Below are 14841 nucleotides of genomic sequence, written 5' to 3' on the forward strand. Positions count from 1 at the left end.
TAAAAACACTGTACTGTATTCTTTGAACTCTCTGTAATAACACAATACTGTATTCTTTGAACTCTAGTAAAAACACTGTACTGTATTCTTTGAACTCTAATAAAAACACTGTACTGTATTCTTTGAACTCTAATAAAAACACTGTACTGTATTCTTTGAACTCTGTAATAAAAACACTGTACTGTATTCTTTGAACTCTGTAATAAAAACACTGTACTGTATTCTTTGAACTCTGTAATAAAAACACTGTACTGTATTCTTTGACCGCTAGTAAAAACACTGTACTGTATTCTTTGACCGCTAGTAAAAACACTGTACTGTATTCTTTGAACTCTAATAAAAACACTGTACTGTATTCTTTGACCGCTAGTAAAAACACTGTACTGTATTCTTTGGACTCTGTAATAAAAACACTATACTGTATTCTTTGAACTCTCTGTAATAAAAACACAATACTGTATTCTTTGCACTCTCTGTAATAAAAACACTGTACTGTATTCTTTGAACTCTCTGTAATAACACAATACTGTATTCTTTGAACTCTAATAAAAACACTGTACTGTATTCTCTGAACTCTCTGTAATAACATGGTACTGTATTGTTTGAACTTTGTAGTAACATCTCATTGTGGATGAAGTACCTCACTCTCCACAGCCACAGTCACCTCCTTCTTCAGTGCCTCCCAGGACCAATTAGTGATTCTCTCTGAGCCTCTGCGGTAGATCTGAAACACACACAAAACGGTAAGTAAGGTAGGGCCTTATCTAGGCAGGTCATTTCTTAGCTACAGAGCTCTAACTAAAGCAGGTAGAGCTCTATCTACGGCAGGTTGTTTGTCACCTGTAAAGCTGTAACTAGGGCAGGTCGTTTCTTACCTGCAGAGCTTTAACGATGGCTGAAGCTGTGAAGCGTAGAGGAGAGAAGAGAACCTCCAGGTATGTCTCCTGTTAACAGAACACAGTATTTAATCACAGTCAATGTAATAAATAAACAGTGAGAGCTGAGTCACCAGGACAACACACCTGCTCAGGTAGATAGTCAGACTGTTGGTTCATTTTGAATCACTCCATTTAGAATAAAATTGAAATGTTCATTAGTTGAGTTTGTCTTAGTGAATATGAGTCCATCAGCTGTTGTTCAGAGGTCACGTTGGCAGACAGTTAATATTCATCTACTGTAGTAATCCATATTATGACAGGATGAGCTCAGCTCAGTGGAGAGATGACAGTCCATCAGACACATGTCAACATCAAGTGTTCAGATGAGACTGTGTGAATCACACCTTCATGGTCTGAATGACTACAAACAAATCATGACTGAGGGAGAACGACAAACACATGAATGGACATTAGACCAGAGGAAATCTGGACTTTGGTCTGATGAGTCCAAATCTAAGAGTTCTGGTTCAGACCGCCATGTCTTTGTGAGACACAGAGAAGGTGAACGGATGGTATCTGCATGCGTGGTTTCCCATCATGAAGCATGGAGTAGGAGGAGGTGTGATTGTATGGAGGAGCTTTGTTGGTGATTTATTCAAAATTCAAAGCTCACTTAACCAACATGGCTACCACAGCATCCTGCAGAGATCTGCTTTGAGCTCAGTAGGACCATCATTTGATTTTCAACAGGACAAGGACCCCAAAAACACCTGCAGGCTCTGTGAGGGCTGTCTGACCAATAAGGAGAGTGATGGTATGCTGCGTCAGATGACCTGACCTTCATAGTTACCTGACCTAAACCCAGCTGAGATGGTTTGAGAAGAGTTGGAGCACTGAGTGAAGGAAAAGTAGCTCAGTGCTCAGCACCTCTGGGAAATCCTTCAGCTTCATAGAGACAGCAGAGCGTGAGAAGAGAGGAGGAGGTCTTTGTTAATCTATAACAGTGCAGGAATGCATTTGCACAATATTGTCGGATTGAAACCTCACAGGAGTTTTCACACACCACCATCTGCTGCGGAAATGGGAAGTGTTCCAGGAGGTCTACAGGGAGGATACAAAGGGTCTCTGACTGCATAACAGATCTGTTTCTGTGAGGACTACACTGTACCTACTCAACAATGAACTATGGATTAATGCAGAGATCAAAGGTCTTCATGGCAACAGATCATTACGAGTCCAGAAGGATCTAAAGAGGAAACCGAGAAGCCAAGAACAACTACAGGGAGCGTCTGGGTCCCCAAGTCTCCACCCATCACCTCCTCCACATCTCCAATGTGGACTCTGCAATAACGTAACATGAGACCTCCCCCTCTCTCAGGAGACTACAGCCTTAACCCCGGTCCTCCCTGGACATATTTAAAGTCTGTGTAAAGGCAATTCCATGTTTTCTTTCAAAACACAATAAATATGTTGGGAAATAGGTGCTGAAATCAATCAAATTTGGCTGGGTGGTTAATAACACTTTCTTCTTTAGTCTGACAAACTCAAAACACATTTATTTTTACTTTACAAAGACTTTAATGACAGCTCTGTATGCTTGTTTATTTTATATCTAACGATCCAACTTTACTTCAACTATCCGAACACCTGAATTCCTCTCAAACAAAGTCTCATATTTTTGTTTTTAGTGACATTTTATTGATCACCATTTCCCCCATAAGGATGTCAGAGGTCAGTGTGTCTTACTCTGGGGTCCTGGTCGACTCCAATGTGAACTTCTTCTTCAGGCGGTGGCTGAACAAAGACCTGGTTCCACTGCCCGGCTGTGTTACTGCAAACACACACAGTTACACACACACCACACACACTTGATGTCTTTTATTGTTTCTGACTTCTTACTGTTCAAAGTTGATGTATTTGACCACGGTGGTGTTGGAGTCATCCACCCACACAGCCCAGACATCTGTGGAGGTTAGAGTGAAATCCACCAGAGTCTCCTGCGGACAGAAACACGTTCACTGTCTGAATGCATGTTTCATTTAGATAGCAGAGGTGACATCAGCACCAACTGTGGTTTACCTGTGTGGAGAACAGAGAGGAGATGTGGTCGAGGCTGTAGCGGTTGTTGTCGGTGATGACTAGCTGCAGGACAGTGAACTGTCCTCTCTGAGGTACGGCCAGGTAGACAGCCAGACAGAGGCCGGTGGTGGAGGAGAAGGCCAGCCTCAGACGGTGACCCTGACCGGCCAGACGCTTCACTCCTTTACAAGCCGGCATGTATTCCAACATGTCCGCCTCCAGCAGACACGCCTGCTCCTGCACGGGGACACATGACCATATTTAGTGACATCACACCTCCATCACCTGTACAGAGCGTCTTGTTGAACAATGATTTGAGTCATGAGGTCTCACCCTGAATGACCACATGCGCAGCTTGTGATCCTGACAGAGGGCGAAGATGAATGAGTCTTCCTCCAGCTCTCTGACAGCCAGACTGAGGACCAGATCAGACGGACTCTGGTCTCCACGGATTGCTGTGGGCATCCAGCCGGACAACCTCTGCATCATGGAGTTCCTCTTCAGCTCCAGCACCGACACACCGCCTGATAAACACAAGTCTTGATGAAGAGCTGGACACAGCAGTAACCATTCAGTGAGCAGTAACTGTTCCAAGGGAAACGTGGTCCTGTCCATAAAAACATGAACCCACTGAGGCGGACTTCACCATGTGTGTTGTGGGGTGGCAGTGTGACCACCATGATGCCTCCAGCAGGTGAAGCCAGGGCGTAGTGAGCCTCTCCAGACTGACTGAGCCAGGAGGTGGACGTGCTGGGACTTCCCGTCTGACCCACCGAGCTAGGTATAACGGCACTGTGAGACGGCTCCTGCAGACTCAGCTTCCCCACATCCGTGAAGATCGACTGCATGTGAAGCTCCGTGACCAGCTCCTGGAGAGGACAGCACCTGTTAGCGTCACACCAGTCTGTCAGCTTAGCTTCAGCGTGTTTAGTATTACTCACACTGCGGTACATGCGTGTGGGGTGTGGCAGTAGAAGTCTGTGGACGCTCAGATTGGTGGCGATGAGGATGATGACATTGTTGAGGGTCTCCTGGATGTGGACTCCTCCGGGCAGCACGGTGCAGTGGCTGAACTTCAGTTTAACAGCGTTGTTAAGCAGATTGGTGTCCAAAGACTGCTCGACCAGCTGCACCGTGTCCCCTGACGTGGACCTGCACACAGAATGACTGAATGAATCACATGTGTTCAGCGTGTTGTCAATCACGTGTTTAGCATGTTAAGAACCACATGTTCAGCCGTAACATGTTGATTAACTCGTGTTCACAGTGAAGGAGGATGTGTGGAGGCTGATGGCGAGCTCACTGACCAATGGATGAATCTGTTACTGGTGACGGACAGCAGCTTCCCGCTCTCCTCATAATGAAAGGCCCCAGCGCCATCAGGAAACTTCACACCTCCAGGAAGAGCGCTCAGACCTGTGGACAGGAAGCACAGGATGCTTGTATCACATGGATGTCACACACGCTAACAGTCTTTACATCAGCATGACAAGTTACTGACTGCTAACACAGCTAAACGTGTTTATATACAGCCAGGAGAGGGAAGTGGAAACAAACCTTTCAAAATAAAATGTCAATAAAAAGAGAGATCGGTCAATGAAACACAGACAATACGTTCAACACAGCACACCTGTGAATCAGGTACTCCTCCTGACACACTCCTGACTGTGTTAATGTGTGTGTATGTGTCTATGCAGTCACATTAAATCTGTGTTCACTGAGAAGCTAACTGCTCATATACTGTTACATTAATGTAGAATACACATATATATTATTATACTGCTCATATACTGTTACATTAATGTAGAATACACATATATATTATATTATTATACTGTTGAGAGATCCATGAGACTTCCCAGCTAACTGCTGTTAGCTGAAGCTAACGAGCTAGCATCACAGAGGCTGTACTGATAACAGCCTCCGGTTAGCCTCCGGTTAGCCTCCGGTTAGCCTCCGGTTAGCCTCCGGTTAGCCTCCCTCCATCAGGCCCCGTTCATTTCTGCTAGCATGGCTAACGCTATTAGCAGGCGTGTTAGCGGTGCTAGCTGTTGTTAGCATGCCTTATATGTCTGTGGTGACAAACTGGCAGAACCCGAAGAACTCGGAACACAGAACTGTAGGAGTGTGTGAGGACGCTTACCGAGGCTCACGGTGACCTCCCGGAACCTCTGCACGGTCTCCCGCTCGAACCCGCAGATCTCTATGAAGCTGCGCTCTAACACGGCCGCCATCTTCCCCTCATGGAACTGTGACGTCAGCAGGAGAGAAGCTGCGCGCGTGCTCCGTTCAAACATTTAAAGAGACAGCACGCGCCGCTCAGCCTGTTCCCGCCAACGGTCAGTCACAGACAATGACGTCACATACCTCCATTTTAAAGGAGACACTGGGTACGGTAGAATAGTCACGAAAATGAGCTCCTCTTCCAGATGAGGACAGGTGTGAAGGAGAGGTGATGAGGACAGATGTGAAGGAGGGGAGATGAGGTCAGGTGTGAAGGAGAGGTGATGAAGACAGATGTGAAGGAGAGGAGATGAAGACAGATGTGAAGGAGGGGAGATGAGGACAGGTGTGAAGGAGAGGTGATGAGGACAGATGTGAAGGAGAGGTGATGAAGACAGGTGTGAAGGAGAGGAGATGAGGACAGATGTGAAGGAGAGGTGATGAGGACAGATGTGAAGGAGGGGAGATGAGGACAGGTGTGAAGGAGAGGTGATGAAGACAGGTGTGAAGGAGAGGTGATGAGGACAGATGTGAAGGGGAGGTGATGAGGACAGATGTGAAGGAGAGGTGAATTCAGCTAACTGTAATTCAGCTAACTGTTAATTCAGCTAACTGTAATTCAGCTGTTAATTCAGCTAACTGTTAATTCAGCTAACTTAATTAACTGAATTAACAGTTAGCTGAATTAACAGTTACCTGAATTACAGTTAGTTGAATTAACAGCTGAATTAACAGTTAGCTGAATTAACAGCTGAATTAACAGTTAGCTGAATTAACGGTTAGCTGAATTAACAGCTGAATTAACAGTTAGCTGAATTACAGTTAGCTGAATTAACAGCTGAATTAACAGTTAGCTGAATTAACGGTTAGCTGGATTACAGTTAGCTGAATTAACAGCTGAATTACAGTTAGCTGAATTAGCAGTTAGCTGAAATAACAGTTAGCTGAATTAACAATTAGCTGAATTAACAGTTAGCTGAATTACAGTTAGCTGAATTAACAGTTAGCTGAATTAACAGCTGAATTACAGTTAGCTGAATTAACAGCTGAATTACAGTTAGCTGAATTAACAGTTAACTGAATTAACAGTTAGCTGAATTAGCATTTAGCTGAATTAACAGTTAGCTGAATTAACAGTTAGCTGAATTACAGTTACCTGAATTAACAGTCAGCTGAATTAACAGTTAACCGAATTAACAGTTAGCTGAATTAGCAGTTAGCTAAATTAACAGTTAGCTGAATTAACAGTTAGCTGAATTACAGTTAGCTGAATTAACAGTTAGCTGAATTACAGTTAGCTGAATTAACAGTTAGCTGAATTACAGTTAGCTGAATTAACAGTTAGCTGAAATAGCAGTTAGCTGAATTATCAGTTAGCTGAATTAACAGTTAGCTGAATTAACAGTTAGCTGAATTACAGTTAGCTGAATTAACAGTTAGCTGAATTACAGTTAGCTGAATTAACAGTTAGCTGAAATAGCAGTTAGCTGAATTATCAGTTAGCTGAATTAACAGTTAGCTGAATTAACAGTTAGCTGAATTACAGTTAGCTGAATTAACAGTTAGCTGAATTACAGTTAGCTGAATTAACAGTTAGCTGAAATAGCAGTTAGCTGAATTATCAGTTAGCTGAATTAACAGTTAGCTGAATTAACAGTTAGCTGAATTACAGTTAGCTGAATTAACAGTTAGCTGAATTACAGTTAGCTGAATTAACAGTTAGCTGAAATAGCAGTTAGCTGAATTATCAGTTAGCTGAATTAACAGTTAGCTGAATTAACAGTTAGCTGAATTACAGTTAGCTGAATTAACAGTTAGCTGAATTACAGTTAGCTGAATTAACAGCTGTCTGATTTGTTTGTTCTGGATGACACCAGACTCAATGTTATAGGATCCAGGAAGTGATGTCACACTGTATCAACATGTTTCATGTGTTCACATTTCACTCAGTTGTGACTCTGAGAAGAAGAATGAGGCAGATCTTCGCCCCTCCATCAGCTCTCAGACACCATCTTGACTTTTGGCTTTCCTCATTTCCTGTCGCTCTCCTCTCTGTTGTTCCCTCATTCCAGATGTTGATGTTTGGATCTGGACCAAATGTTTGGATCTGTACTGTATATGATTGTCTCCAGGTGGAGATAAGGTCATGTGAACTTGATCTGTCTTCATATCTGTTTACAGTCCATCTGTAATATCGTCATGCTGTACTGTACATTCTGCTCTGGTTCCTGACGGTCGGTCCAGGAGATGGGTCCCTCCCCTGTTCTTCACATTTATCACGTTCTTCACATGTTGTTTATATATTCTTTACATTTATCTCACATGTTGTTCACATGATGTTTCTGTGTTGTTCACGTTATTTCCATTATCAGACCATTTTTTTCTGATTTAGTAACCCTAACCCTAACTTACTAGACTTGACCTACTAAGACTACCTGCTGCAGAAACTTAAATCATAGTTAAAATATAAATTGTTTTCTTATAATTGTGTGTTTTTTAATATGATTCAGTCATAAAACAGCGTGTTGATCCCAGCCTGAACACGGTTTGCAACATGCTGATGAGAATAATGAACTTGTTCATTTGTCTTGACTTCATAAAGCACTGCATTTTTGTGGGTTGGCATGCATGTTTTGGACAGGAAGTAGACCCGTGACAGAGTAGAGGAAGGCAGACAAGTAGCTTGAAGAAGAATATGTTCGTGTGTTTGCTCTTCATCCTCCACTAATGAGTCCAAACTGCTCTTCAACTGTCCTCAGAGAGCTGAAAGAAACTATTGAAGGCTAAATATCATCAATGGACGCTTGTTAACCGTCAACAAAAGATGAGAACCACTGTGTTCAGCCAGAAATGTCTCTGGTGTGGTGATGAAACTTGCTCTGATTTTGTCTGTTTAACACCAGATGCTTTTATAGGCAGAGACTGTTCACACTGCTGCCTTTAACTTCCTGTATGTGTTTGTGAAAACATGAACACATCTGTCCTAATGAGCATCAGACTGCCATGACAGACAACATAAATGAAGTGACATGTTCATGAATCTGCAGTATTTCTATGATTTCAAGTCATTTGATTATTTAATCACACTGTCCTCCAGGGTTAGATTTTAATTCAGTCTTCCATCTTTTTATTTAAAGCTTTATTAGGCAAAGGACTGCAGCAGGGGCATGAACAAGTTTTTATGTCCCATCTTGTGTCGTTCATCTTGCATGGACGTGTGTCGATGAATGTCGGCAGTGAATATTTTCTTTCCAAAGTTCTCACGTATCAAACAAAGCCTGTTTTGTTTCTTTTCTTCTGTGTGTGCGAGTGTGTGTGTGTGTTAAAATGATGCTTTCACTGTTTCCAGGAACACATCGGACACATGATGTTTTGGTGAAGATATGTGGGCAACAGGAAGTGTGTTCAGGCAACTGGATGTGTGTGAGTGTGTGTGTGTGTGTGTGTGTGTGTGTCTGAAGTCTGAAGATAGAGACCAGCTGCATAGACCACACAGTGACAGCAGAGTCCTGTAGAACTGCAGCTGGAGTTACTGATGTTACATAATTGTTTCCATAGCAACGGCTTCAGAGCTGGGCAGGGCCAACATGTTGGACACTGAAGACTGTTTAGACCTAACCCTGCAACATGTATGACTCTGGATGATCGACAACACATAAAAAAGACAGTGAGACAAAGAGTGTCAGACAACTGGAGAATCAACAAGACAGACAGACAGACAGACAGACAGACAGACAGACAGACAGAGACAGGTGGATGCAGAGGACGGACAGGTGCTGCCATGTCTTGCAGAAAGAAATCATTTTGGGAGTTTTGGAGGAGTAAGACGGAGAGAAGAGTTATTCTTCAGAGAGCCAATCAGCTGAAACTTCTTCCTTCACAACTGTAAGTCTGAATTTTACTTTATTTAATGAAGTCTGATTAGAATTAAACTTTATTAAAGGAGCACACAAACAAACAAAAACATGTTTACTGTTACAGACTCAATAATGAGTGCTAACCACTTAATGTGTTTTTGGATCTGCACACATCACATTTAAAGCCTTTTTTGTGTGAACACTTTTGAGTACTTTAGTTTGGAGATCATTACATTACATTACATTACATTACATTGCATTTAGCAGACGCTTTTAGCCAAAGCGACTTACAGAGGACATAAGCTGAGAAAGGTGTAAAGGAGCACAGAGTAGTTGTTAGTTTTGTTAGTTTTGTTAGGCAGGGAAGCATTCTCGAAACAGAAAGGTTTTTACAAGTTTTTTAAAGGTAGAAAGAGATGTTGCTGTTCTAGTAGCCGTTGGTAGGTCATTCCACCATTTGGGGACGACCACAGAGAAGAGTTGAGAGTGACCTCGCTTTGCGAGAGGCGAGGGTACAACTAGACGGTTTGTATGAGCGGAGCGTAACGCCCTGGTCGGGACGTGAGCCTTCACGTGATCAGCCAGTGTTCAGTCTGCTTTTTAATTTGAGATCAATCACTTCAGTTTGTCAGTGCAGTGGGAGCAACAAAACATCACCTTCAACCAATAAAACCAACAAAACATTATATCCAACCAATCAAAGCAACAAAACATCATATTCAACCAATCAAAGCAACCAAACATCATATTCAACCAATCAAAGCAACCAAACATTATATTCAACCAATCAAAGCAACAAAACATCATATTCAACCAATCAAAGCAACCAAACATTATATTCAACCAATAAAACCAACAAAACATCACCTTCAACCAATCAAAGCAACGAAACATCATATTCAACCAATCAAAGCAACGAAACATCATATTCAACCAATCAAAGCAACAAAACATTATATTCAACCAATTAAAGCAACGAAATATGACCTACAGTAAAATCAGACTTAGACCTAGACAGACTTTATTGTCATTCAACTTCACATTCACAATGTACATTTGAGCGAGATTTCATTGAAAGGCTCCGAATAAAAACAGAAGACAAGTAAAAACAGGATAAACAGTGCCGTCACTCCCTACACGCAGAACACGCATTGTGCTTAGGGCCCCACAGTCCGTGGGGGGCCCCATTTTGCGCAACGGGGCAGATTCTCTGCAAATGCGCAAAGGATGCAGATCACTGCAGTGAGGTGCACATAGAGCATCAAGTCAGCCCGAGACAGGAGAGAGAGAAAAAAGAGACGGGTAATCTGACACCACACTCGTTGCCGCAATGATTGACAGCATGCAGCATCTGACCAATCAGTGGTCCGATGCACCAACAGGCAATATGAATTGGGAGCAAGCAAACAAAAGAAAATGTCAAAACAAGAGGAGGCTCGTGCTTCACTTGAAGGTGGGTATGTTATTGAAATAAAAAAGAAAGACTTTGTGGCATAAACACCCCGGCTGCTAGCCTGCTCAGCATGAGACAGAAGAGAGGATAATTCTGTCTAGATGTGGGCTGGAGATTAAATTTTCCAGCAGCCCTGATTATCATCTATTGAATGTCTTGTTAACTGCATATACATTCACCTCAGTTGGTCGTCGTATGTTGGCTCAGGTTTATAGCCGATCAATTTTTGCTATCAATAGAAATTTTGGGCTATTTTTATGGTCAATTTGGCAATTTGGCCAGGGGCGTTCCTGAGTATAAATATAAAGTATATGCATTATAAAATGCAATAAAATATAAAAAGTCTATCTATCTATCTATAAAAATTGTGACAGAAATGTAGCAGCTAACAGAAAATTATATGTACCAGCAGGATGTATTGTAACAGTAAAATGGACAATATGATGTCCTACAACTAATTAGAGCAATGAAACATGACCTACAACTAATCAGAACAAGAAAACATGATCTACAACCAATTAGAACAATGACACATGACCTACAACCAATCAAAGCAACAAAACACACCTTCAACCAATAAAACCAACAAAACATCACCTTCAACCAATCAGAAAATGTTTGGTGGAGGGCAGATCAGCAACTTCTGTGGAGACTCATGTAGCAATATGAGTTGTGATTGTTGTGGTGATCTTCAGTTAGCTGGATTGTTTATTCTTTTTTTTTTTAAGATATATTTTTTGGCCTTTTTCAAATTTTATTTTTGACAGAGACAGCTGAAGTGACAGGAATGTGGGGAGAGAGAGATGGGGAATGACATGCAGGTCGGATTCGAACCCTTGATCGCTGCTGAGCCTTCGTACGTGGGGCGGAAACTCTACCAAATGAGCTAATCAACACCCCCCTATTGTTTATTCTTGAAGGAACCCAAGAAAAAGATGTGGAAACACCCTCACATTTATAATCAACACCAATCTGAAATGCACGTTACTTCTGGTCTAATGGATATTTAATCACATCTTGGCTCAGTCAACATCTGCTTTCAACAGCACTTGGCCTTCCTTGGGGAAGACAAAGACCTGTCAATGGTTTTGAACAATTTATTATTAGAATAAACACATACTGATGAGATCAGGACATACTCCATACTCTATACTGTTGTCCATGCTGGACTTGAACCAACCTTAATCCGGTTTCCCAAGCCAAGTGCCTCTAGACTGTTTGTCAAAAGCATGTGTTGAATCTGTTCATAGCGTGTAGCTAACATGTTGAAACTCTGTAAACACCTTGTCTCCTCTGTCTACACAGGAAACAATTGCTAGGTGACAGAGTTGTTCGGACGGAGCTGCAGAACACTAGGACAGCATCTCTACTGCCCCCGGTTGGTACGGAGGTCTTCAGATGCTTCGTGCATGAAGCACAGGAGGAAGAGCAAGATACCAGGAAGAAAGACAAAGAGGTACACAAACATGATTATCAGTATCGAGGATGAATTATGCTACATTACAGAAACTGACCAACAGCTGAAGAAGAATCTGAACTTAATTTACATACATTTCATACTGTTGAAGTACAAGTATTGTGAAGTACTCTAGTCTCAGCAGGTAGTGTTTTTTTCAATTTGAGTACAGCCATTGTAACTTACGGGAAATTACACATTTACAGCTTCTTCTCCTTCTATTTCTTCTCTGAATTGTGATCATGTGTAGCGTTAGCTCCAACATCTGACCTCCCGGCTACAATAATATAAATCATATGTATAGCTTACATTTGTATATTAGGTATTCACCTCAACATCTTCAGTCCCAGCAGCTTACTTGGCATTTTCTCAACACTGGTAGGGCCCCATCAGGATACTAACAGTACATTGACTTTAGACAGAACCCCTAACCCTAATCCCATGGACTCAAGATAGAAAGAGAAAGTCTGGAAGGATAAGGCCTGAGACACAGAACTAGTCTCTGATTGGGTGGCTCTCTGGTTGACAGTCAACAGAGATGGACCGGCACAAACTGGCCAGCGACCTGGAGGCTGGGAAGCCCCTCCCATTCATCTATGGGGACCCACCACCTGAGCTTCTTTACACCCCGTTGGAGGAGCTGGATCCATATTACCAATCACAGAAGGTCTGTCTCTTTAATAAAAATATGTCATCACTTTTAAACCATTCTCTCACCTGACTTATCTGTCCTCTCGCCTGTCTCACCTGCAGACGTTCATCGTGCTTAGTAAATGGAACATCATTCACAGGTTCAATGCTGAGTCGTCCTGTTACCTGCTGAGTCCATTCAACCCCCTGAGGACAGTCGCCATCAAGATCCTGATTCACTAATATCCTTAAAAGAAAGACTTAAATGCAACCTGTAGATGTAGTTCTGTCTCTTGTAGTGTTTGTGTCTCTTTGTGGTTGTTTACTGGATTTTATCTTGTGTGTTTTTTCTTAAAAACAAAACTTTTTTCCGTATGTTCATCCTGCTGACGATTCTGACCAACTGTGCATTCATGATCATGAGTGATCCTCCAACATGGACCAAGAACGTGGAGTAAGTCAACATGCATAGGCATTGATCTCAGTGCTCATCTGGGAATGACAGAACAGTCTGTGAAGTATTTAAAGTTCAGAAACAAAGAGTCCGTCTGTCCTTAGACCACAAAGAACTTTGACCTCTGTCTAAAGTTTCGGCTCTGTCCTCAGGAAATGAAGCACAGAGTTTGAAATGGGCACACCCTTCAGAGGCTGCAGTGTTCATTAGTCAAATAAAATCCTGATGATTCTATATTATATATTCAACTTTTCACTTGTCACTGATTAGTCTCATCTGTACCTGATAAGATGGAAGACTGACTGACTGGACTAAATGATTGTTTTTTGTTAAAAGTTCAGAGCAGTCTCCAAATGAAATATAATTTTTTTATTTTGTTATAATGAAATATTTTATTTCTTTTAACAGATGCGTGTTTGTGGCTATCTACACTTTTGATACCATCATAAAGATCATGTCCAGAGGCTTCTGTGTGGGAAAATTCACCTTCCTCAGAGACCCTTGGAACTGGTTGGACATCATGATCATCAGCACGGCGTAATAATCAATACTCCATCACACACACACACATACTTATCACCATCATCATCCTTTATGTCCAAATGAAAACCAATGGCCCATTAATAATGATGATGAAAATGAAGATGGTGTGTTTGTGTGTTTCAGATTTCTGGCTCAGTTTGTACATTTTGGTAAATTTTCTGTGTTGATGATGATTCCTCGTGTCCTGAAGATCATCACAGTGATCAGAGGTCAGTGTGTGTGTGTGTGTGTGTGTGTGAGAGAGAACTGATCACAGATTGGACATTTTGAATTTTAATGCAGTCAGTCGGTCTGTTTGTAAACCCCACCTTTCTGTCTTAGGTCTGAAGACGACTGTTGGAGCTCTCATCCAATCAGTGAAGAGACTCGCGGGTGTTTTCGTACTGATGGCGTTCTGTCTCAGTGTCTTTGCTCTCATTGGTCTGCAGCTCTTCATGGGATCTCTGAAGAATAACTGTTTCCTGTCACCTAGAAACCTGACCAACAGCGCTAGTTTCATCTCTGATTACTACGACAACACAACTGGAAGTGATCGGAACTTCACTGGTATGATGATATTTATTGATGTGTGTTGTCTTAAACACATCATAGAAATATATTGTGTGTGTATATATATATATCAGTGAGGTATACTGGCAGGTGAGTGGAAAGGTACTGGCAGGACTTGCAGTAGGGATGGAAAGCCAGGAGCGGATTATGACAGTCACAGGAAATAAAGATTTTGTATTTTGTATTTTGAAGTCAAAACCTTCAACATGGACTTCAGCTCTAACGTCTGCTTGCCTGCCTGCCTGTCTGTCTGTCTGTCTGTCTGTCTGTCTGTCTGTCTGTCTGTCTAGATCACCCCTACTACCTGCCAGGTCGTGATGATGCTCTGCTCTGTGGAAACACCTCTGATGCCGGGTATGGTCACATGACAATGATAATATCTGATGATGGTCATGGTTATGACAGTGACCATGAATGATAATATCTGATGATGATGATGATGATGAAGGTGTGTGATGTGTTCAGGGTCTGTCCGGAGGGTTACGTCTGCATGAAGATGGGGAAGAACCCAAACTATGGCTACACCAACTATGACTCGATTGGCTGGTCACTGCTGGCTCTGTTCAGAGTGATGACTGGGGACTGGGAGGACCTGGCTCTGATGGTCAGTGACCCACTGACCATCAATAACCATTTTTAAATGTTTTAATTGTGTTTTTAACCATTTAAATTATTTTTTACCATTTTTAACTGTATATTAACAATGTTTTTAACCATGA

The 14841-nt window shown here is 42.0% G+C and overlaps 2 protein-coding genes across 4 annotated transcripts in view; one reads left to right on the forward strand and one right to left on the reverse strand.

Annotated features, from left to right (window-relative positions):
• Positions 1–5240, reverse strand: part of nup160 (nucleoporin 160) — a 17093-nt gene extending 11853 nt beyond the window's left edge. The window contains exons 1-10 of the mRNA XM_019257842.2: positions 5101–5240; positions 4265–4373; positions 3899–4109; positions 3604–3826; positions 3291–3481; positions 2958–3194; positions 2778–2875; positions 2625–2709; positions 876–944; positions 641–724 (exon numbers count right to left, since the gene is read on the reverse strand). Of these exons, the coding sequence (XP_019113387.2) occupies positions 641–724; positions 876–944; positions 2625–2709; positions 2778–2875; positions 2958–3194; positions 3291–3481; positions 3604–3826; positions 3899–4109; positions 4265–4373; positions 5101–5191 (1398 nt within the window). The 5' untranslated portion in view covers positions 5192–5240. The remainder of the gene's footprint in view (positions 1–640; positions 725–875; positions 945–2624; positions 2710–2777; positions 2876–2957; positions 3195–3290; positions 3482–3603; positions 3827–3898; positions 4110–4264; positions 4374–5100) is intronic.
• LOC104933730 (sodium channel protein type 4 subunit alpha B) overlaps positions 1–14841 on the forward strand; it is a 34947-nt gene that overhangs the window by 9718 nt on the left and 10388 nt on the right. The window contains exons 2-11 of one of the 3 annotated variants that reach the window (XM_027275773.1): positions 8887–9065; positions 11796–11946; positions 12476–12613; positions 12688–12818; positions 12941–13030; positions 13439–13567; positions 13697–13782; positions 13895–14119; positions 14413–14476; positions 14588–14726. In XM_027275773.1, the coding sequence (XP_027131574.1) occupies positions 8962–9065; positions 11796–11946; positions 12476–12613; positions 12688–12818; positions 12941–13030; positions 13439–13567; positions 13697–13782; positions 13895–14119; positions 14413–14476; positions 14588–14726 (1257 nt within the window). In that variant the 5' untranslated portion in view covers positions 8887–8961. Of the gene's footprint in view, positions 1–8678; positions 9066–11795; positions 11947–12475; positions 12614–12687; positions 12819–12940; positions 13031–13438; positions 13568–13696; positions 13783–13894; positions 14120–14412; positions 14477–14587; positions 14727–14841 lie in introns of those variants that run through there. The other 2 variants (XM_027275771.1, XM_027275772.1) reach the window with 2 other exon arrangements.

The sequence above is a fragment of the Larimichthys crocea genome, unplaced genomic scaffold (assembly GCF_000972845.2).
Source record: "Larimichthys crocea isolate SSNF unplaced genomic scaffold, L_crocea_2.0 scaffold214, whole genome shotgun sequence".
Taxonomy (NCBI): domain Eukaryota; kingdom Metazoa; phylum Chordata; class Actinopteri; family Sciaenidae; genus Larimichthys; species Larimichthys crocea.